At 41.1% G+C, this 25560-nt stretch overlaps 1 protein-coding gene across 1 annotated transcript in view; it reads right to left on the reverse strand.

Annotated features, from left to right (window-relative positions):
* PHACTR1 (phosphatase and actin regulator 1) overlaps positions 1–25345 on the reverse strand; it is a 293040-nt gene extending 267695 nt beyond the window's left edge. The window contains exons 1-3 of the mRNA XM_062498877.1: positions 25285–25345; positions 14280–14426; positions 12497–12643 (exon numbers count right to left, since the gene is read on the reverse strand). Of these exons, the coding sequence (XP_062354861.1) occupies positions 12497–12643; positions 14280–14426; positions 25285–25345 (355 nt within the window). The remainder of the gene's footprint in view (positions 1–12496; positions 12644–14279; positions 14427–25284) is intronic.
* Between the last annotated feature and the right edge of the window lie 215 nt (positions 25346–25560).

Genomic DNA, 25560 nt, shown 5'->3' on the forward strand with positions numbered 1-25560 from the left:
CATAAGAAACTTCTGTGCACAAAATGTAGGCTTCATCCTTTGCTCTGAGGCCAATGTAGTTTGAGGGTACTGTCGAGACAGTACACAAAGGGTTGAAAAGGAACCTTTACTGGATTTTGTAGTCACTTTTTTATCCAGTATGAATACCAACCAATACAGAGAAACTCTGTTACAAACATATTAGCTCTGAAGTCTCAAAAGAAAGATGACTGTGACGCAGACTTCAGAAGGAAGGATAAGTCCTTCAGAGACAGCATCCCCCTTACCACACAGAATGGCACAGAATTAAGGAAGGGGATTCTTAAGGGGAAAGGCATCAGAGTACTTTGTCAGAAGAAAGAGATTAGCACACAAGGTTTTCATTTGCGGATGAAAATAAAATCTTCTAAGGATATACATAAATACCCGTGCAGCTGGACAGCAAAAAATATATCAAGAAATAAAATCTCTCACATAAAACACCCTGTGCATAGAGATTTATAGAAACTGGTTTGGTAATGTCCTATGGGAAGCAATGTGAGATATTACATTTAAAAAATACAGTCCTCTAGGCAGAAAAACCAAAAAAAACCCCAGCATATTCAATTCTAGCACAGAGGAACATCTTTCTTCAGACCAAAAATCCTTTGCAATGAAAAAAGTGTATCTGAATGGTTGAAACCACTTTGGCCATTCTCTCCCTTACACTGTAAATAACTGGTCTTCCCAGAAAATGTCTCCATCAAAATTTGGAATGGAAAAGTCATTAGCAAATACAATTATTAAGCTTACTTATTAAAACCCCTACAACTGAAGAAAGACACAACACAGGTCCTCTTCACCACCCTAATCCTTTCCTTCAGTATCCTTTCTAGGTCTTCTGAGCTTCCTCCTCATGGAAAGGATGCACATGGAGGTTGGATATTGCTTATCCTGGAGTCTTCAAGGGACATTTGAAGACAGGGGAAAGACAACAGATATATTCCTGTATTCATTGAATAATGGGGTCATGCTGTAAGCAGCAGGAATGTTATCCCTCCCACCTAATAAGACAAATAGATGAGGGCCACCTTTACATGCAGTCCTGGATCTTTAGCAAACCAGCTAAACCAAAACATGAAAGTTAATTTAAACTACTTAAAATACTTTCGTCAAGATCCAACCTGTATTTCCTTGCTTAATTACCTTTCAAATTCTGTCTTAAATTCAGTGTAAAATCCTAAAAGGGGTAAAACAGCCAGTTCCAACAGGCAAACCACCTGCAACATACCATTCAACAAGGGAAATTGGCCATACATGAGTGGCTGCAGTACATTAAAGGTCGCTTGCACACATACACATAATTCCATAGTCCCACATAAGTGAACCAACAAGACCAAATGTTTTCTAACACAGTGACAGAAAGTTGCATGGGAATCAGATGCTTTGAATGCAGTTCTGCTAAAACAGCTCTGGATTTTATGTATGGCTAATACTGTTACCACATTCACTTCTTCAGTAGATCCTTCTACCTCTTGCAATCTTTTCCTTTCTGTTGTGAGCAGTAATGAAAGTTAAGTGCTCCCTCATTAAACACACTGATATATAGCTGATACAACATTTTATTTTAGCAACAGAGGGAAGAATTAAATTTAACAGCAAAATGTATCTCCAAAATGATAAGGAAGCAAGCTCTGCATTTTCCTCCCTCTCAACAACCAGGTGCTTCTTTAAATCACTATTGGCTACAAATGTCAGTGAGCCTTGCCAAGAGCCACAGAAGAAACATATCCTGAAACAGCTATGATGCAGGAAGGAACACCTACCACTGCTTGGGACTGTCTACCTGTCACTGACTTGTGTAATTGAGAGAGTAAGTCGCACAACTTGTAGAGCAATCCCTCTGCTGCCCACTTTAAGCCTTTTAGACTCATGCTGGTTAACAGATGGTCCCTGCACGCTCCTTGGGCTGCTGACACACACCTCCAGGTACATATACAGCCCCTTTGCTGGGTACTTGCTAACATCATGTTTCTGCTGCCTGGGCAGCACTGACTGCGAGCAGTCAAGTTCAGTAAGCTCTGACATGTCTTAATGACAGCACATGTCCTGCATTGCCTTAATCTTCATGATTCTTTCCCCTGTTTTCCTGCTATTATGTCATGAAGCATTTTAACAAAAAGCTGTATTCCATCTGTGCAGTGATAATTCTCAATCAAATATTTTAACCACTCTCCCCTTGGGTCTCCTTTAATATTGACAAAGATGTTAGACCAACTGCTTCCAAAAGGGAAAGCTTACAAGGTTAAACCCCAAGGTTATTTCGTGGTGCCTATCTTGTTTTCTTCAAAAAATAAATAAAATTTATCAACTAATTAGCTCAAAAAATATTATTTGAAGCAATCTTATAAAATTTATCTCACAGAATGGTTTGTTCTTCTGAGCCTTGAGATAAGACTAAATTACAAATCGAGCTTCATTGATTTCTTCTTGCCTTATAATTACAGGGTATCATTTTACATGTAATTAGTTAGCCCCAGTTAATTTTTTATTATTAGCTTTGAAAGATTTTGCTGTTCTTCCGCACAGAGAAAATTCAAATAATCAATTACTTTTAATTTTTTTCTTTGCTATTTCAACCTAGTAAGTAATTGTGGAAAAGAATAATTTTGAAAAAAGCAATTTTTGAAAAAAAACTTCTAATGATCCTTGGAAAAGCATTCAGCACATCTAAAAAGAGCCTTGATGTGTAGTGTAAGTTGTAAAGGATGATGAACAGAGAAAGTGCTAAGACAAAATTAAATTGTTCATGAATGGATGAACATGCTAAACTGCTTTAAATATACAAATGACTACTCATTAGCAGCTTAATGCAATTTATTCCTAACTCTCCACCTCTACCCACAACCAGAAGAGCAGTCTCTATGCAGAGAGCAAGAGTGATCATTGCTCTTGGGAACGATTGCCTTAACTGGGTTCATGGAAGCACCATGTAGATTAATAGCTCTTTGTCAGGGCTCCTAAGGATGGATGGTAACCATTTAAAGTCATATCTTCCAACTTACAGTTTTAAATGCTGGTATGGCATCTCTTCCAAGACAGCAGGCACAGCCCTCAAGAAGCTGCAGGCCAACATGCTGCTGCAACCCACATACATAGCCCTGATGAAAAAGGGAGAATGTAAAAGGCAACAGGAAAAGAGAGATGCCAGCAATGACACAACCCCACAGAGCTGGGAGCTGAGAGCTCACATGAGATAGCCAGCTGCAGACCTGTTTACCAGCACACTGCACAACATGACCTTTACATCCACATGCTCCTGCTACTGAAGCAGGGCATGGGGAAGAGCCCTTCTCCTCCAAAGGTTACAGATGCCTCATGCACCAAGCACAGCCTTGTCAACCTTGTTTCTAGCACTTCTCTAGTGCAAGAAAACAGAGAAAACAGAAGAAAAAAATATGTATGAAAACTGCACTATCAGTGATCTCAGCAAGAAAAACAAAGGCCTGTTACAGATGTCAGATGGGAGTAATCTCTTTCTCAAGGAATATGGCAATATAACTATTAATTTAATATTTCTTTTTAACGGGGGAGATATTTTCTGTTCTGAGAGTGACTCCTATGCCTTAGTGTAAAGCTGTAGCAAAATGGGACCAGCTGATAGGGAGTCTTTTAAAGCTGTTTCTGATGGCTTAACACCATTGTAACACCTGACTGAGGGAACACAGGAACATTCTTCCCAAGGACATGCACCCCAGTCAGTTCTCAAATCTGTCAGTAGACTCTTTATCCTTTTACCCACAGAACAGAAATAAGCACACATAGTCAAAACAGGCTCTCCCAAATTTGGGGAATCAAGCTTGAGTTAGGCTTTAAACAACTTTACAATATTCTAGCACAGAATTAGATTTAGCCTTGGTGAAATGTCTCTTTTATTTTAATAACAGATCAAGTATTTAATTTGGTTATAAACTATTAACCTGTCTGTCTGTCCAAGCACTGTATCCACTAACCATAAAAATGATATTGCAACATAAATTATGCATAACAAGAATGTTCTGATTAACCAAAATATGCACTGCAGTTGTTATCCATCACAGTTAAAATGCCTGTGTTCATATAGCATATAAAAATGCAAGCATATGCAAACTCTTGTCACATGCTTCCCAGTCTTATGTACTTCATAACCAGAATGAAACCACAGTGAATCTGGAATACAGAAGAAACATGAGCATTTAATTTTTCAACTCCGCCTCCCTATTTTCTTGCCGAATTTTCTACTTATTAAATTCTTGTTTGGACGTCATTCTCACATTCCTATACACTGAACTGGAATTTCAATATATGAAAATTATTACAGAGTTTGAAGTAAAGGCACTAATTATCTTCTCTTAAATATTCAGGGCATTGTGCCTACAATGAAACATAGGGACAATGACCATATACTGAGGATCTAGCTATGGCCTTGGCATATCAATATAAAATAAGACCACCGATGCATTATAAATGAAGGCAACAGAATTGCATGGTTAAAATGGTTATTGCATGATTACAAATAATTTTACCCTAATAGTATTCTGAATGAAGAAAACGTTTTAGTCAACTATATCAAGAAGTTGTATTACCATGTAAATTACATCACATTAATATGATTAAAATGTTAAAAGTGACATTTTTTGCACCTTATCCACAAGAGATACAAAAATATTCAACACCAAGAAACTGTGAAGGCAGCCAAGTTTTATTTCACTACAAAAGTATAACATTTCACACTGACTCTATGATCTAAAGCACAAGCACACGAAATAATGTCTAATAACACAATATTTCATTAACGTTGACATTTTTTATTTGAAAAGAGACAGCCTAGGACATTCCTTCTGGACTAATGACTTTTGTCATATTGCGAAAACTTACAAACAACTTTAAGACAGATTCTGAAGACACTTACATGCCTAGCTTTGAGAATTACTCTGAGTAGTCCCAATGAAACCAATTAGTTGACTCAGAGTAATTATGCATTAAAGATAATTATACCTGTTACTGAGGATTAGGCCTTTTCTTTTTACTAGATTTTACAGCTAATAATTCTGAACAGGTTTGCCAGTTTTGAAGTTTTGGAAAAATGCAGTTTCCTTAAAGACCTAGTTCCAAAAAAAAAAAAAAATTATGGTTCCTGATGAAAAAAAAAACAAAAAACAAACAAACCACAAAAACAAAACAACAGAAAACCAAAACAAAAAAACAAACAAACCACAAAAACAAAACAACAAAAACCAAACCAAAACAAACAAACAAACAAAAAGATTTTGCATCATCCCAGCTTGCAGGAATATACTTGGTTGTGTTAACCCAAAAAGTTCATCAAGCAAAACATAAAGATAGATATAATTTCTTATCCAGGCAATTTCTGCAACATTTTCTTGAAGGATCAGGTTAATAACAAAGCACTACAGCAGCCTTAAAGTCACACATACTCCAGAGAGTTTTATGAGGCATCAGCTTTGCATATTCTGATCCCAAAGCAAGCACATACCTTCCTTCCTTCTATCTCCTGTCACAGCTGTTTCACAGCAATGTCAATGCCATTGACTGCATGTGCATCAGCTGACCCCTAACACAAAGATGATGCATATGTGCAGTGCCACAAGAACATCATAACATGAGAACATCTCCAGCATTCAGAGAAATGCTTGTATCATTTTACTCTTGCCAGTAGCATCATTTTGACTAACTTTGCCTTTCCCTTCAAACTGTCCTCAGTCATATTTGTTCACTCACGTCTGCATCAAAAATTCCTGTTAGATGACAGTTGGTGAAGCAGGGGCATCTCTCCCCTTTAACAGGACTTGGAGAACATGTAAACTATTCCTCTCTGGCACTCAGAGAATGTCACTGCCTTAAGTCTCCAAAGTCAGGTACAAGAGTTAAAACCTCAGTTGCTAAAACCTCTTTCCCTGTAAACTGACTGTTGATACAGAGATGCTTTCAGCCACTGCACTTAGCCCTGGGAAGGGCAGGTTATCTCAAGTGGCCTATCCTTACCACATGAAGGGTGGCTTTCAGCTTGGTTGTTCATTTTTCCTGGTACATGTACTCATGCTCCCAGAGCTGGCAAACAGCCAGGAAAGGAATGACAGGCACACATCTGATCTCCAGCTACACTCCAAATTAAGCAGCATTAAGACTACCAGTCATCAGTCATTTGAAGAGCAGGCACAAGGTTTTGTAAGGCAATACCTGATGGCAAAGGAGGCCAGTTCTTCAGGTCCCTTTATTAAAGGTATTAAGAAATGCTTTGCCAAAACCTGTGATTTGGGTTTCTAAGTATGACAGGATCTCCATGACAATAATCTCAGCGAGTGATTAGAGCAGAGCAAGAAGTGGAGATCTTCCAAGCATGCATTTTTACTAATCTTTCTCCAAAAAGAAATAAAACCTCCCACACATATTAGAAAGCCTACTACTGCCTATTTCTCTCCCCCCTGTTCTCCTGAGACGAATCTTTTCTACCTGAAGTCCTAAAGCCACCATAATTTAAAAATATTTTTAAGAACACTATTATGTCCTTCAGATTAACCTTTCCACATTATTTCTATGGTCTGTGAGGTCCATAAATCCAAAGTCATTGAAATTTGTATATATAGTTTTAGGGAACATTTATTCATATATCATGAAACCATGAAGAGTATTTTTTATTACAGATATCTTCAAACATACACTGGATAAACAGGGGAGAAATAACAACTCCAAATGTGATAGCATTTCAAATGACTGCAGAGATGATTAACTGTGTTAAATCATTTGTAAGGATGACCAGGGGCAAATTAAGAAACTTCAAAACAGGCTTTAAAATAAAATGATGGGATTTAGAGAAAATTAAAAATTAATGGGATGGAGATTTCCTGCAGAAAATCCAGTCAAGTAATTTCACTTTATTTTCACCTATTTACAATTTACTCACCTCAGTGAGCTATATAAATATCCTTTCTAATTTTACAAAGTAACAAAATAAAAGTTCACAAGCTCCTCCTTGTTCACTGCAGCAAAATGTATCATATCCTTCTAGACAAATCAACATGTATGAGGCTAATACACAAATAACATTATCTGCCCATTAGAAAGCAAAATCATACATCATTTTGATCCCTGAAAACTATTCTGCATAGCTCTAGAGCTATATAATGCAGTGAATACAGCAGTACAAACAGCAACAGTGAGGCAGCCTACCATGAAGGCTGTAAGAAACCCTAGGGCCCAAACAGAGCATGGAAGGTGCCAGGACACTTTTGATTTCAACTTTGTGCCTGGCTCAGACCGGGTAAATTCCCACATCTAAAACTAACAGTCACCCTTTGTGTCCTGGCTTTCCCCCACCAGCTCTGCATGACAGAAACAGCCGACCATGAACATTTCCCAGCTTGCGAACATTTGTCTCAGCCATTCAGCAGTTTCTGCCAGGATCCTCCTCCCTCTTTACACCCTGTGAATTAATTCTGCTTGCAGCAGCACTAACACAAGCTGACGTAGATTTTTTTCCTCTCCCCAGTGTGATTTATTCGTCACTGCTTAAGAACAGTAAATGGTACCAAGTTCATTTGCCTTTCTAGACACAAGGACCTTTCTTTTGTACCCATGGCAAAATTATGCAAAACCACTCATTCCTTTCCCTCTCAGCTTTGCTTTCCCAGAACACATTCCAAGACAACATGTGGCTCCACACCACAAAGAGATAAAACACATCTTTCATCACTGAAGGGGAGCATAGATGTATATTTCTACAGTCTGGCTCAGAACCCTGGCTGAAGTCAACAAATGACTCAAATCACTTGAGGATCCAGCTACTTCAGTGAGATTACAGAGTGACTTCAGTGCACTAAAAATCTGTGCTATGCTCCAGGGCTGAGCGAGCCAGCTGGGCTCCATAGCTTGCACAGGCTGCATCATCTCTGTTGAGTTCAATACCTTTTTCCCCCTTCTCTCTTCAGAGCCCAGCTCCTGCACTCCTCCTGCCACTCCTCTGGCTTCTGTTTGGTTGCACCACTGGTACACACTTTGGCGTCAGGGTGGGATGAATATATTCACATTCAAAATCTCCCCTCTCCCCATTTCAGAGTATGGATTATTAATGGAAATAATCCTTTCTGAAGGAACGTCCCTTCTTTGCTGACCCCTAGTACAGCTACTTCAGTCATTCTGGCCTTACACTTTCTCCAAGGCATTGGATTGCTTTCTCCCTGAGTCTCCATTCCCAGGTTAAATAAGCAGACAATCAGCCTTGCTTAAACAAAGGCTGACATTTGGTGACTTCCCTGAACGATTCATGAGCTGAGATAAAGACAGCTTCTTGCACCACTTAACAAGAAGTCAGTCTGCTAGAATCAGCTTTGCAGAGGATTGTAGTGCAAAGCTCACTATTTTTTGGCTAGGGAGGAGTAAGAGTATCTGTCTACATATAGAAATAGTTTCAATAATGACTAACACTTGAAAGGCTAAAAGAACCTGACCAGATCAACTCAGTGAAGTAGTCTCCCCACCTTCCCTAACAAACATTGATAAAATTCTCATGGGATTCCTCAAGCAGTTGCATGAAGGGGGAGGCAGGAGGAAAGCTCATACATCTTGGACCATTTAGTGACTTTTAAGCAGTCTATTTCCTTATCAGTCATCACCTCTGCCAATTTATCAAGCTTGAAAGCTACCTACCATGCATTGCCATTTAAAAAGTACAGTATTTTGCAACAGGAAGAATAGAAGTCAGCCAAAACCTGTAATAGGTCAAAACTGATAAAAGCCACTTGAACTTATCAGCTGGCACAGGACCAGGAAAGTGGTTATACTATTGGGCAACTGTCACAGATGGACAAGTTTTCAAAAGCAATTTGGGATTAGCTTCTAGATGCCTGAATTAGAAAGTTAGAACAACAATTTTAAAAGTGCTTTTAAGATGTTTACAAAAAGCCAAAGATGGATGTTAAGCAATGGAGCAATGCCAGATGACTAATCATAATAAAGAAAACAAAAGACCACCACCCAAAAGTGAGAGTACATTCCACATTCCTCTAGTGTTGCACTGGAGGAAGTTGCTGAGAAAATAAAAAAATAATTTCTGTATGGAACTGATTTAGTATCAAATATGAAAAAAGAATTTATAGCTGCCTATAGTTTTACAACGTTACGTAGCTACATTAATTTTGGCAGAAGGGGTATTTTTAATCCTTTGGGAAGTATTATCTTCTTGATATGAGCACATAACTCAGATTAATAGGATTTGCATATGTGTAATAATAGAGAGAATAACCCTGGGTTTGGAAAACAATGCGGTATTTTAATCAGTTTGGGAATACCAGATGAAAAAACATACCAGGCACAACTAATCGAACAGCATTTGTCAACACATGCTAGGTAATAATTCTGAGTTAATTGATCAATATTTAGAAACAAACATAATAAACTGGTGTTTTGGAAAATCAAACAAAGCAGAGCTGTTAATACAACCAAAAGACAAGGGGAGGTAGAAGCTGCCCTGTTAATCACTTGCAAATTGTGCTTTTTAAAGACACAGACCAAATACATGCTATAACCTCACTGTATAATTGACTCTGTGTATGCAATCTCAGTTGTTCAACAATACAGATAACAGTAGCAATGGTGTAATTATAACTTACAGCTGAAGTAGATAAAAACCTGATAGTCCTTAACTAGTGGTTGCAATTAAGGGTGGAGAAGAGCAGTATTCATTGCATCTGGTTATGGTTCATTAATAAAAGTGGATTTGAAGTTTCAATACAGCAAAGCAGCAGCTGCATGCTCCAGCCAAACTTTGACCATGTCCTGACAGAAGACAATGACTGGGGAATGCAGCTGGACTCATAACAGCTGTAGGAAAAATAGCTCTGTAAGCAGTGGTTGAGCAGCAAGCGCAGATATGGAATGCACTAAATGGAAAGCAAGCAATAAGCACACAAGGAAGAGGTTCTTTCCTGGGCCCCGAGCACCACTTTAGCTTCGACTGCATCCGTGGGTTGAAGAAACAGCTTTACTTCCTTCCTACCACCTTCCCCCTGCACAGGCAAACAGATACACACAGCCCTGCGCACACGCGTGCGCTGCCAGCCCGCGGACAGACAGGGAGAACAAGGCAAGGCGGGACACGCGTCTCCTCCACCCCCGGCGGAGCGGCTTCAGCACCGGGGGAGCCGGACAGCGCCCCGGGCTCCCGGGCAGGAGGTCGGGCCCCTCCGCCTGCAGCTCACCGGGACACCAAGGGCGACTCGGTACCCTCTGTGGCACAGCGGCAGGGACACAGCGACGAGGCTGCAAATGGTAACCTGGTCGGCTTAGAAAAAGGGTGGTTTTGCCCCCACCTCCCCACACACAGAGACCAAAAAAAAAAAAAAAAAAAAAAAAAAAAGGCAAGAACATTGCACCTCACAAACATTAAGTTTCAAAAGGAAAGCCTGAGCTGTGCGGCATTATCCAGCATCAACAATAGCGGCCAAACACATTTTATGGTGGGTTTTTACTCAGACTTGAGAGTTCCCAAATCCACGCAGCTTGGTTTGTGCTTTCTGAGCAAACAGAAGAGTAAACCCAACAGTTCAGAAATCAAGTGGGTATCAGCGGCATGTTTCACTTGCTTTTTGGCTCACTCACTCAATACTCGTTGCTAAGCAATTTTAGTTTTTTTTTTTACTACTCACTGCCAGATGGATTAATGAAAATACACACTTGCACTACTTAGAACATTTTTCATTTATATTTCTTGATACATCAGTGCTGTTTCTTTTAATTATTTCTTTCTTAAGGCATTCCATTCCCAGGTTTGCAAGTAAAGACACAAATTATAGAGAGCCGGAGGAGGGGAGGAACAGAAAGAAGCTAACTGTAATTACCAAATTCTTTGGAGGATTTCAGGAAAGATGTACCTTGAGACTTACACATCCTCTGGGACTTGTAGTAAAGACAGCATGTCTAGCTCAGCACAGAGATGTGAAGCACCAGGTGACCTGAAGGCGCCTTGCTCTTAACTGGTTTATCTATTTATAACTACATGTCATAACATTACCTGGGAGAACACAAGTCAGCACAGTGTTATTTCAGTAGTCAAATAACCATACACAGCCTTTTCTTTAATTTACACTTTACACACAGCGATGCACTTTCTGTTTTCACTTCCAGTTCTTGATAGAGCAGAAACCCGGCACTTGGCACTGTCTTCCAGCCTGTGCCCTGAAATGCCACCCAACTTACCCATGGTTTGGTAATTTTTTAGAAGTCATGATCAAAGAGAAAGAATGATGTGCCATACAATGTAACCAACCATTCAGTCAGTGGTAGAACCAAACTGTGCATCAGCCATTACCAAGGGTGCAGTTGCAGCAGGGATAACAGGAGGGGGAGGGGAATCTGCTCCAGCCCCAAGTGGAGAAGAAAATGCATCTCCGCCATCTCCAACTTTCTGCCAGTTGAAAAGGGGGAGGAGGGATGGGAGAGACTGCAGCAGGGCAAGCAGCAACTCCAAGGCAGCTCTTTTCCCTTTCCAGCTGGCAGCAAGCTGACAGGCTCAGTTGGGTCATTTTGAGTGCTGGGACATGAGGGAGGCTGCAGTACTGCTGGCTACAGATCCTCCTTCATGCTATCCCCCTTCCCAAATGGAGGAAGTCTGGTTTGGTGCAGAGAACCAGCAGAAAGAACTTTCCTTTGTTTTGTTTTTGAGAGCAAGTAACCTCTGGTGTAGTTCGTTTGCTGTTGACAGAACTCATAAGGAAAGATCAAGAGAGGAGGGAAAACCACCTAGGCCTAGTAGGAAAGAAGCAGGATAGTTTCATCATGTGCAGGTTGAACTGAAGGGGACAGCTTAAATCTCGGGGGAATCATGAGGAAGAGGTGGCAAAGAGGAAGGCACAGAAGTGGAGAAAGGGGAAGGAAAGGTCAGGTAGAGAACTGCAGGAGGTGAATGCAGGGAGCTGGAGGTGTGCTGATAGAAACCATCAGGCTGTACACCTATCAAGAGTCCCAAAAGGCAACGCTGAGACAACCAGGGACTTCATGAAACCAAGTGGACAACGCAGGTGCAAGTTTCCTTGCACTTCTGAGGCACAGACCCATCAGGAGAAGAAGGCGAAGAGCAAGCCAGGGAGAGACTTGCAAAACACCAAGGGCAGCGTCTCCAGGAGGGACGCCAGCACCTGGCGAGGAGGGACCGTGCGGAATCCTTGTGGGGATGCACCTCGACGCCGTGCAGGGCGAGAGGGCGGCGCTCTGGGTGAGGGGCAGCTTCGAGGGGCTGAAGAGAGAAGGGCAGCCGGCCCCCGGCTCACCAGGCGAGAGGCGCGGGGCAGGGGGAGCCGGTCCGCGGGCCAGGGCCGGGGGAGGCCGGCGAGGTGCGAAGGCGCGGGCACCTGGGCAGGGCAGGGCAGGGCCGGGCGGAGGCGCCCGGGGAGCCCGCGGGCGCTGGCAGGGGCGGAGGGCGGGGGCGGCCCCTTCCCTCCCCGGCTCCCCACCGCCTGTCGCGCCGCGCCGGGCCGCCTCTCACCTGTGTCGAGGTTGAAGGAGATGCGGGCCTCGGCGAGGTAGGGGGTGTCGCTCTTGGAGCGGACGCGGCGGATGGGTCTGCGGTCGATGTCCTCCTCGGAAGATGCCGCCATTAATGTGGGCACGGTGAGCAGCGTGGCCCGGCGAGCTGGCGAGGGCGAGCGGCGGCGCGGGGCGACCGGGCGAGGAGGGGGCGGAGGGGGAGAGAGGGGAAGGGAGGAGGGAGAGAGGCGCGGGAGGGGGAGGGGAGGACGGGGAAGGAGAGAGGGAAAGGGAGAAAGGAGCGCAGGGAGGGAGGGGGAGAGACAGGGAAAACCCGTCAAGGATCTGCGGACGGGAGCGGCCGCGGCGGCCCTGCCCGCTGCCCCTGCCGAGTCCCGCCCGCCTCCGCTGCGGGGGACGGAGCGGCGGCCCCGGGCAGGGTCCGGCCGGGCGCTTTTCCCGCCCCAGGGGAGGTCCCGGTGAGGTGCCGAGCGCCGCCGATGGACCCGGCCGGCAGAGGCGGCACCCGGCACCGCAGCGAGCCCGGCGCCCCGAACTGCTCCCTTCTAGCCCGGGGCGTCCAGAACTCACAGCACAGCTGCACCAGGACTTGGTGGGATGTCTAATGGTGCATCCTTCGCCTCCTTGCCCGCTTTCCTTGGGCAGGCCCATTACCTAAAGCGGGATGGTGTGCCACACCTTGGCAGTTTAAGATGCCCCGGGGACTGAGGGCCTGCGCTCAACGTTTGAAACTGACCATCACTCAAAGCCCTCCTAAGGCTCGCCTTCCTAAGTCGCTTCGGCAGGTCTTTGAGGAAAATGTGACCATCTGCAAAAGCCAGAGACTCCGTTCTCCAGCTGCAAACTGGGCTCGGTGTTGTGTTTTGTGGTTAAATTCCCTGTTTAGTAATTATCTCTTTTTGTAGACGTTCTTACCCCGTGGTTTATAGGCTGCCTGACACATTAGGGCTCCAATTTCGGTTGGTTAGTGCAATATAAATAATTAAAAATGCTATTTTTTAAAAAAAATGGGTAGCACAAAAATACTACGTACTCTTACAAAAGTAAGAGTTAGACAGTTAAAATACATGCCTTAGAGTGTAGTAGCTCATGCCATTTAATTCAGGGCTTTAAAAAAACAAACAAAAAACCAAAACACTCTGCTTAAAGTCACTAAGTTGTCAGAGCTTCCAAAACCTTTTCTTCTGATCAACTTCAATGAGGAAAAAAAGACCAGGGAAGGAATGTTGGGGCTCACTAACTCTGAAGGCAGTGATGGTAACACTGGTTGGTCTGAATTTTGAAGCATGGCTCTCTTACTCATTCCTGCAGAGTCAAGAAATTTCTGTTAGAAATCTCTTAGTCAAGAGATTTCAATTAGTGCTGTTGAGGTTTTGGGTTGTGCTTCATGTTCGTCAATGGCTCTAACACTGGGTTCAGCTCAAGTATGATGTTAGCTTTAATCTCTTCAGAAATGTTCTCAAGAGCTTTCATGTTTCTGGATGTCTGGAATGGATAAGATATATGTTGTTTGCAAATCGGTTCTATTTTGGTGTGATGTCACTAGCTCACCCTGGCTAAAAGAGGGAAAAAGTTTTAGTTAGCACTTGCAGCAGAATTTTGAAAATGATCCCTGTTCATACATATGCAGGTGCTTGTAGTTAGACAGCCTTGGCATCTTTGGATGTCTGGTAAACCACCACATCGCTTGTGAACGAGGAGGTACCATCTGGTCCATCTTCATCTCAAAAATGAAGTCTTTAATTAACATCATATGCTGTTTAGGGAAGGTGTGGTCTTACCATTATCAAGGTTGAAGCAGATCCGAGCTTCTTCCAAGTATGGGGTATCACTCTTAGACCGGAGTCTTCTGATGGGTCTCCGGTCTATGTCATCCTCAGAAGTTGCTGTCACCAGAGTGGGCACAGTGAGAAGAGTTGCCCGACGAGCTGGTAAGAAGAAATAAAAAAAGAATAGGAGGAGAACAGAGGGAAAAAGGGGAGAAAGAGGTAGAAAAATAATAATAATGATTATATATATATATATATATTAAAAAAAGGACTAGAAAATAAAAGCAAAAGAAAATCACTCAATGGAAGAGCTCATTTTACCAGGTAGTAGAACAGGCTGTTTGCTATAAGTGATTGATTAATTTGCAGATACAATGGAAACTGTACTTGGAACACAATGTGATTATTATTCTTGACAAGATGCAACTAGTCCAAAACTCAGTTTCTTCTTGTCTCATCTTGGGCATTTAAAATTAACAGCTACTTTTTGCTCTTGATCACTTTATGTCTTAATTTCTTAGTTGTGGAACAGGGAGAAGCATAATTTTCATTCGGTATGAATTTTGTGAACATATAAATTCATCAGTATTGTAAAGTATTCATAGACTTTAGTGAACCACCAATGAAAAACCCATGAGGAAATTAAGATTTCTATCTTCTGAAAAGGATTTAAATGGCTTGGGGCCATGCATTCAAGGAGGAGAAAGCAAAATATTTAATACTGGCTCATTAAGTGAGCACTGCCCACCCCATGCACTGATGAAGCAAATGGTAGGATAGTAAAATTTGCTGTCATTGTGCAATTAGAAGCCCTGCTATAATCCATATGTATAAGGAGACTGAATTAATGTTGAAAAGACAACCTTCATTTGGGCATTGCCGAGGTATTGCTCTGGACCTTATAGCCTTCATAATGTCCTTTAAATGTAGGTGTTTTATGTGTGAAATGTAATTATGAGTGGCTGTTGAATGCTTTGGACAGTGAGCCTATAAATTACAAATCACATAGAGAAGAGCCTCTATAAATATATCCTCCTAAACTCTCTCTCTCTCTGAGTAGACAAAGATTGTCACAAATGCTGGTTGGGATGTGGCTGATCACTGAAAGCATGAGGACCACGCACCAGTACTTTCTTTTCCACCTTATATATAATTGGAAAGAGAGTTTCTGCTTTAAAGCCTATCCTTACCTGTAATGTGGGCCTATTAACTACCATGTGGGATCCTGTAAGAGCCTAGAATCCTAAACCCTAAATGCTTCTTGCTGTTGGGACATTTTCTAGCATGAGAGTCCTTATCACAGGGCTTTTGTAAAGCGTCACACTTCAAATAACTAACAATGAATTATATTTTCCCATTGGGACGGGAGAGCATGACTGATAGTGACTAAGAGCTTATTCTGCAACCTACTAGCTGTGATTCTTTCTTTTAAAAGTTTTTAGAGTTTCAAACGAGACCTGTCAATCAGTAGCTTTCATCTAAAATCTGACTAAGGTGTTAGGTATGTTAGCATATAATTAGTATAAGTTAACAAAAGATGTCATGTTCTATTTTTCAGTTTGCAGTATTATGTAGTTTACTAAACAAATAAAACTGTACTGCTGGAGGTAGAGGTTATTTGTGGTCTAACTTACTTATTTTCTGCTTTAAAATAGATTGCTTTCAAGTTTTTGCTCATTTCTAACCTAGCATTTGAATTTGAAGTAAAAGCAAAGGGCAGGAGTTGAAATTGATTTAATGGGGTCAACTATTTAGATTAAGCTAAAGTAAACACAGCAACTAGGCTGTAAACCATTCCTCCCTTGCAATAGGAAAGTACAGTAATGAAGATAAAAGAGAATGGAAAATTTCTGTTCTGGAAAACGTTGTGTACTGCATCTTCAAATTTACACTTAAGGAAGATTTAACTATATAAGAAATCAGCATTGTAAAAAAAACATTTCCTAAAACAACCGTGTAAAATGTTTTTTCTTTTAAAACTGCCATGATCTAGCTTTAGTTAAAGTCAGTGAAAGGGCACCCATACATTTCAGGGCTAGCTGGATCACAGCACGGAGATATATCTGAAAAAACATCCCAACACTAAACTACATATACATTTATAGTAAACAGAGAATAAGAGCAGGCTTTCAATATAATTGTTTGTAAATAATTTTTACCTTTTGGGTCAAAATATTGGGATCTGGCTTGTATTCGTTTTGACTGCAGGTAGGTGTATGCTAGAAAATGTTTCTTGGAGTAATCATTATGTATTACTTTGACAACCGTCATTATCTACCCTTTGTGTATGTTACCAAAAAGAGTTTTCAAGAATGACTGGAAATTTTAAGTAAACATTGAAAACATTTCAGAGTAGGCTAATAAGCATTAAAACATTTTGCAATAAAAACCTAAGATCAATTCTTACACAGCCCCAGAACTGGAAAGTATAGCTGATCACATTCTGGTGTCTACTGAATAAAAACTGAATGTTTGTGCCTGCCATGAATATAACTGTACCCACTCTTTTCCTAATCCGCAGCAGTCTTTATTTCAAGAATGACTTGCCATGCATTTTTTAGTTAAGCTGTCAATATATGCCCAATGGACTTGGGTCCATAAGAGATAACCCAGCAATATCTAGCTAGCTTCAGCTGCTCTCTACAAACCAGCTCAGTCTCTGGGATACACTTTTAGGAGATAGTTTTTCAGGCAAATTAGGAAGTACCCCCTTGAAGGTCTTGGAGCAATGGAATGACATTGCAGTACACATTAAGGGACTCACTTACTCTGCAAATGAATTTGAGACCAGTGTCAAAAAGCTCAATTTAAGGAGCCACTGTAACAGCATATGGAAGGGAAATCAGTTATTTTGTTAAATTCTTTCATTCTATCTTCATTGTTCCTCATAGGCTTTCACCCCAATTGGCACATTGTGGCAGTGTCTTGTCTGGTATTTGTTAGGGAAAAAGTTGCTTATAAAGGGAAAAATACCTTAAAACCAAAAATGCTGTAATGTACATGATGTGACATGTTAGAACTGATTATATATAATCTCCCATTTGTTTGTCTCAAAATATTGTATGTTACTGAAGTGCAACACAAGTATGTCTTTGGGAGAAGGGAAAGTAAAATATGTAAATTTTTATATTACAAGTTCAGAGGCATTTTTAACATATAATTTCAACATATTTAGTTAGATCTACAGCTGGTCCAAATTTCTGAATACTGCTTAAAATTACTGAGAACATGAAGGGTCGTTTGCAAAGAATTTTTGATGCCTTCCATTTTTTCCATTAAAATACTTTTCCACATATTTTAATAAAAATGTTAGTAGTAATTTTTGTTTGCCAAGAACTACCTTTATGGTTTGAAGAGTTATATTATTGATTTTTTAAGAGTTGTGTTATTTAGAAAAAAAAATAATTTGAAAAAATTTCAGAGGTGAAATGACATCTTGCTAAAATTAATTGGAGAAAACATGGAAAATGTGTTTAGATTTTTCCATCCACTATTACCAATCAGCCTTTATTAAAATAGCTCATTGGTGACACAAGTACCCTGGTCATTTTTGACTCAATAGGGTCTTCACCTAGAAACCCTAATTTGCAGAGTAGATCTTGACCTCAAAATGGGAAATCTTTGAAATATGATGATTTTTATTTTAGTACCAGAGAAGTGCTAAAATGTTTATTGTTGATGTCTAGATGTAGAAAGGGTGTGTTTCTAATGCACAGAATCACAAACAGCTTCAAATAACACTGAAATAGCCACAAGGGGGATGCTGGTTACATCTGAAATCTCAAAGGCTTTTCTGAGGAAAACCTTGTTTCTTAGGGCAAATTTTGAACAACTTTGTAAAAAATACCTATGAAAATATTTTAATTGCATTCCTACTCTTGCTGATTGAATAGGATTCTTCTTTCTTGCTGCTTTTTTTTTTCACTAGAGAAACATATGAGCTCTTACTCAGTTCTCCTTCATGTTTCTGTGGAGAGGGCTCACCATGGCATAATGTATCTGCATGTAGATAATGTATGCAGAAATGTATTTTTGGCCACATGGAAGCTTTAAAAATATGAGTTTGGGTACATTTTGATTCATCTAGCACATGATACTCCTTTTGTGCTAAAGAATCATTATTAGGCTGTGAATATTCTTCTTTAAAGACAAACCAGGCAGTGGGTTCAGTTGAATGTTTACCAGGAAAAAAAATATTTTGGTCTGGTTTAATGCCACTTCTCTTTATCAGTTGCACTTAAATGAAGATGAAAGAACAACATGCGAAGGATTAGATTTGGGAAATGGAGTAGGAGTGGCAGGAGAGGCAGAGAGTGGAACATGTGGAGAGCACATAATTTGTCATTTATGAAGAAAGATTTATAGGCTTGTGTCTTCCACATAAACACAGAAGCGCATACATATGGATTGCTCCATCTCTCTAAAGCAAAGCTGTTGAAATCTGTCTTGAGGGACAACAGTAATCTGAAACAAAGTACACAGATACATGGTATTCAACCACAGGCCCAAGGGCTGCAAACAACAGTACCCATGCAAAAGGATATCCATGTTTACGCACACATTCGTTGTTCTGGTTTGAGGTATTTCAGTAAAAGTGTGCACTATACACCTGTAAGTAACATTTTTTTCTACATTTTAGGTGAAACTTACTTATTTCTCTGTGTCCAAAACCTGTTCTGAAATTCTCAATAATGGGGATATGGCAGAATAGGAGGTGGGAAAAGGATTCTAAAAAGTTTTAAAAGGATGAGGAAAAAGTTGATGTTGATCAGTTTCTTAATGTTGTTTAAGGGATGTGGCATTTTATTAAGAATGCACATTTGATGTTACTAATTCTTCTGATAGTGATGTCAGTTTAAGAACTAGGGATATCACATGAATAAAAAAGATCTGGAAGCTGTCATAACTTTTATCATCCATATTGGATGGATTAATCATAAAATTTTGGTGGATAGAGGGACATCTAGAGTGGAATAATTCTGGATTAGGATCTGGGGATTCTGAAGAAATATGCTTTTATAAAATACTGGACCAAATTTAATACGTAAAAGCAGAAGGGAGGTAGCAATGAAGAGTAAGCAGTGATTAAATCAACATCTAGAATGAATCAGTGCTTATTGAATTAAAATAAATGATCAAAAATGAAGCACAGTAAAATAAATATTATGGAAACATAGAGTAACAGAAAAATGTGGAATTAAAACTATACCTGAGAGTACTTTATTAAACCTTATCAAGAAGAATGATTTCCTGAAATCTTTTGAGCAGTCATGGCCTATGTGTCTATGCAAACTTGTTACCCCTGGCTGTATGTACTATATTGTTATTTCCATTTTTTTTTTACTTCCCATTTTTTTATTCACTCATGCTCCTGATGAATGCAAATTAATCAAGTAAATTACAAGAATGTTGCAACCAATAAAAGCATACCTAATGTATGTATAAGTGTATCTGTAACTTATTTATAGGTACAATGCATAGCTTAAGATAAACCTTCAAGAGGGTTTTTTTCAGTTACTTAAATAGGTGCAGCATATCCTACCAAATGGCCTAGCAAGCAACTTCAAGGAATGTAGCAGAATCTTCAAAATAATTAACACAGTTAATTTTAAGTTGGTGTGCCCTGCTGGTGTGAAAAGATATAAGACTGGAGAATTGGATGCATGGCTCTCTAGGAAATTAGGAACCATTTTACTGAGTCAGAAGTCATGTGAGAGCTGTACCCAAACTCCCAGCAGGGGCCTGAGAGTGCCACTGTGGTGCAAATGTGGATGCCTGCAGCCCAGAGTGGCATCCTGACAATGCACTGTGTGGCCCATGCTATCAGATTGTGGTGTGGTGTTGCTAGAGGCACCAAGAGAAGGTGAGTCTTGGGCCTGATTCCATCAGATCATGGCACAGAAAAATGCTGTGTGCTGTCTGTGATGGGCAAATCCCTTCTTACGGTGGTACCTAAAGCCTTCACTTGCAGTGTACTGGGCAGGAATTATTCTTCTCTCTTAGAGTTCATCCAGGTGCTCCAACCCCTTGTATACAATGGGAGGAACGGAGGGAGGGGTTCCTCAGTTCTTAGTCCTGATGGAGCCTAGGCAAAAACCAGGTACCAACAGCTCTGTGTACACTCCCTGCAGAGTGTGTGCTCAAGGCAGGCTCTTTGACATGGTACAGCTGTTGGAGAGAGTGGTTTAAGAGGCCCTGACCATCTCTGGAGCTTCTTGAGAAAGAAGAAAAAAGCCTCAACAGCTGCTTTCTCCCTCATTTTGGAGTTACACTTACACTGTAGCCATTTGCTGAGCAAGGCTGCAGCTATGCCTGTGGCTGGCTACATTCCTCACTGATCCACATCCAGACTGCTGACTTCATGTCCCTCTTAGTCTGTCTCATGCTTGCCTGATCATCCATGGACTTGTCTGATGGTCTGGTCTCCTGACTAAACCTGGTGATTGTCACCAGACCTGCTTGGCTTATGTGCTGCTGTGCTTTACCTCTCACAGGTGAGGCTGCTGCCTCTGCCTGTTATGGTGACTCTGGGTTTACTTTCCTTTATGGAGCTGCTCACTTCTGTTGCTCCTCAGTGCCTGCCTGCTCAGCTCTGTCAAATGTGAGGTCTTTCTCCACATGCCCGAAAGCATAACTTTCATACAGAACTTCAAGATCAGTATTGTTTCTCCAAAGTAGACAACAGCCAAGGTGTGATCTGCACATTTGCAGCTTTGGACTACAGCTTTACCCATTTTCAGGGAAATTAGTCACTTTTCTGAATTATATGCTGTCTTGCCTGTCAACAAGCCATTCCTGTATGCAAACAAATGCTATTAACACAGGCATCTTTCACTCAAGTTCACTGTCCAGGCTTTCATAATCAGTATAGAGGCATATTAACCCAAGGAAGATGTCTAAGAATAGGTGAACCCTGCTTTTAAAATTACATTTTTTCTAATACATGCCAAGGTAATTAGAACTCTTAGGTGGAAACATCTTCACTAAGGTCACCTATGTGATAAGTGAGCTAAATCCTATTTCAGGCCACATTATGTATTTTCAGCCCTTGCAGCTGAAAGCCATGATAGATTTGTGTTTAGAATACATTTGCAGCCAAGAATAACCATTATCTTCCAGACACTTCAGAGAGAGAAAGTTTTTTTGAAAGTGGAAGTGGAAGTCCAGCTTCGTGCTTAGATTTCAGATTCAGACTTTTCAAGGGCAAGAGGCTGGATCCAAGGGATCACAGTCCTGTCTTTTCTTTTTCTGATTTGCAGATGCGTCACCAGGCATTACGCACTTGGCAAGGACATCCCACCAGCTCCTAGATTCCAACATACAGTATAGAAGAGACAGTCAGGAGGGCTGCAGAGCTTAAGATATTTCTGGCTTGTGTTTGAAGACTACAGCCAGCTGGCTTCATTTACCAAGCTTTCTAAATCTAGCTAATCCTACTGCCAGATCCAGCTTTTGTGACTTTTCCATCCCTCCTGCTTCACTTTCCTTGAAGGAAACAGGGAACAGCTGTTTGAACAGCAGATACAACCTGAATGGGCAAGCATTTCTCTGCTCTGTGCTCATCCCATGGAAGTAAGGTGATGGCTGCTCCTGCAGAGGAGTGGATGGGAGACGTGGCAACTCATAAAGTAGCACCTCTCTCCTCCTACCCTAAAACAGCAAAGGCAGTTTGCATCTTTCTGCAGGAGTAGGGACAAGGTGTGGGTGTTAGTGCAGGCAGCAAGGCATAGAGAAGTGGTGGGTTAGGTGGTGGAGCATAAAGCCTTGTCTCAGTCTGTTTGTTGAGGTCAGAGTATCACACAAGACCCCAGGCCAGGTAGAATTTGATTTCATCAGTCTTATTCCTTCCCTTCTCTTCCACCCACAAGGAATGGCTATAAATGAGAATGAGTGCTTTATAGCTGCGGTTTTTAACACTGTCATGTCATTAATGTGAAAACACTGGAAATATTTTTTTCTTGATCTGGAGTACTAAAGGGCAGAGGTCTTCAAATCTCACAGAACAGTTGAGTGGGTCATAAACCCCCATTCTTCATTTTAAGAACAGACCACTTTGTAATGCAGTAACTAATAACTACAGTAGTAATAATACATATACTGTTTTCTGATGTTGTTTCTAATTAAATGGCAGAATACTGTAGTCTTCTTTCACTCAGTTCTTATCACAGTTTTAATGCATGTACACATGCTGTTTGATAGTGTGATTTGCTAATAGCATCATGGCATTATATCAACATCAAATAGTTACTTGCAATCCCATTAGGCAGATCTGTTGACAGTGCTTTCTTGCAGACCTTTTATTCAGTTCCATACTAGCTACTTGAGCTATGCTATTTATTGCAGATGAGTGCCTCACATTCAGTGCGTTTTGGGGGCGGTTTCAGAAAGTTAAACCTAATGCAGTTAACTTGTTTCTCAGAAGGTGGAGAAGGAAAGAAATCTGTTGGTTTTGCCCATGTTTGGAAAAATTATATCAGGCCATTATCTCATATAGAAGTGCTTGTTTTTTGGAAGACAGCCTTAAAATTTGGCATAAGGCACAAGGGCAACAGGATTTAGCAGAGCTGTATAAATGGCTTGACTGCACACTCGATAGGTTTAAATTCCTTGTTCTGTGCTGGGGGTAAAGTAACTGAGAGGAAGGGGATACGTAGAGCTTTCAGACTAGAGATAGTGATAAAGGCATTTACTGCAGAAAAGCTTGGTGATTAGAATTCTTCCAGAGGCTTGTTCAGCCTGCTGAAGCCATCTGTGACACCTCAGAGAGGCTCAGTGAAAGCCTCCTGAAACTTCTCTCTGCGCAGGCCACATTTCATCTCACATCGTTTTGGCACTGCAGTTGTTCATCCGTTCTTCCCCTCAAACACCTCTCCTGTTGCCAGGGGGCTGCTGTGTTGCAGCATTTGAGAATGTAAACCAGAGGCATTGTCTCTTCTGTGCTCAGAGAAATTTCCCTGCTGGCACTCAGCTTGTTGGAGAGCAGCTGACCTCAATCACAGAATTATGAAGAGAGGGGAGGTTACTAGATTTTGGGGAAGAGGCATCACCTCAAGCATGTAGATGTAGGAGATGCAAAGAGCAGGAGCTGTGGGAAATGCAGTAAAAAGAGCAACGAGAAAGATGAAAAGTGGAAGGGGACAGACCCTAAGTGCAGCATGGCTTTTCTATCAATATTTCTAGCTGTGGAGGTAATTAGTCTGGGACACTGGTGTACAGGGGAAGCTTGTAACTGGTGACTTTAAACATTCACAAGCAGGGGAACAAAAAATCTCACAAATCTCAGTGACTCTCTCTCCTATTTGTTTTGGCCAAGGGATAGAATTCCTCTTGACAGATCTAGAGGTCAGCCCCCTGCTGATGGCATTTGTATCAAGGAATACAGTTCTGCATAATGGATATTTTTCCTTGTTTTGGATTTAATAACTGATCAGTATAAGCATTTCTATATGTGCTAACAATATAATTTCTCCAAGTATGGGTAAGATAATATTTTTTCAATTTTGCCTGCTTGGAAATAGTTACAGTGAAGCTGCACAGCCTTTACTAGTCACCTTTTGTACATGACTATAATAGACTTCCATTGCATGAACGCATATTCTTTCTTCCACGGTTGTCTCTGCATGTTGCAGTGCACAGGGCATTGGGATGCTGTTGATAATTTGTTATAGTTTGTAAAGCAGTGAGACATATATTCCTGAATTTTAGTTTCAGTGGAATAGAAATGGTTTGTTCCCACAGAGATATCACAGAATGGTTATGGTTGGAAGGGATCACAGGAGGTCATCTAGTCCAACCTCTCTGCTCAGAGGGTTGAAGAACATACTTCAATATTACTTCTGTAGCAATGCTCAGGGTTTGTTGCATTTTAGAGATGGAAAAAAACCCATCAAAATCAGTCACTGCCCTCAGCTGGGTTTTTTTCCCTGATTTCATGGTGCTTAGTATTTACTTCTCTTGTTCATTCAATGCAGGAAGGTGTTGAGACAAGAAAGGCTTTCTGCAACTGGTGCAGATGAAAATGTATCACAACTGAGGCAGCAGCTAAGCAACACAGCATGTTTTAGGCAGCAGCACCTCAGCTGACCCAAAGGTCAGAGGTGGTACTGCTCCCCATGTATCCTGGGATGGTGGCATCCCATGGGTGGATTACATCTTGCTGTGGGAGAATGGCCTCCTTAAGGGAGGCCAAACTGTTGTCCAGAATTTGCATTTGATTCGCAACCAATGAAGTTTATAGTGGAAGAAAAATGGGTCCCATTATTAAAAAACAGACAGTAGTTAGAAACATGAATGGCTGATAGAACTACTTGGCTCTTACAATTTTCTTGAATTTAATATGGTGTTTGAAGTTTAACAACAGCAACAACAACAACAAAACCCCTTCTCTCTGAAATTGCAAGTTTTCTCTAAGTATAGCGCTAGTGAGAAAAATGTGAACTGACTTTACCAAAAATATCGTCAATGTCATGAACAAGTCTCAACTACATTAAAGCAGTGGATCTTGGCTACCCTTCCCCTCTCACCCTGCAGCTCCTCTGTGGGGGCCAGCATTTCTCAGGGGACGACTTAGACCAGTGAGAGGTGCTGTTTGCAAACCGTGTGGGGACTGCCTCAGGGCTTTCCCAAACCAGTTTTTCCTGAATAACATCACCTTAGGATCCTGTCAGCACTGAGAAGACAAAGGAGGAAAGGAAAGGACACCACAGGCTTACTCAGCAAGCTGAGGGCCATTGCTGTCTCCTTTGTCTTGTCCATTTGGGTTCTTCAACACCAGAACCTAGACCTTGGAAGCTCTTTTTTTCTTCTGCAGGGCACCCAACAGCTCTCACAGCTCTTCCTTATCCTCTGAGAGGGCAGATCAACCCCACCATTACTCTTCTTGTAGTCCCTTTTAAAGCCCATACATTTTGAAGGCCTTACCCTGTGCCCACTCAACACTTATGTCAGTCACTGGCCCTATACATTTTAACTGTACAGTTAAACAGTCATTTTCTGAGTCAGTGCCAGAGTTTCTTACCTTGGGCTCCTTGACTGTAAAACAGTCTGTGAGCAGACTCGACATCCAAAAAGTAGTCCATTTTGAAGGTGCTTTGTGTTTATGTACAATACTCCAGTGTGAACGATCAGTCAGATTCCTAGAAAAGATTACAGAGATGTCAGAGAAAAAAGCTAGTGGGTTTCTTTGTGGAAAAAAACTGTGTAGGCAGTCACTAAAGTACTTAATCTGGCATATTAGGGTCAAAGTATTTTCAAGTCACTATTCATAGTACTTCATAAACATCCTTTTCTATTT

Source organism: Cinclus cinclus, chromosome 1 (genome assembly GCF_963662255.1).
Source record: "Cinclus cinclus chromosome 1, bCinCin1.1, whole genome shotgun sequence".
NCBI lineage: Eukaryota > Metazoa > Chordata > Aves > Passeriformes > Cinclidae > Cinclus > Cinclus cinclus.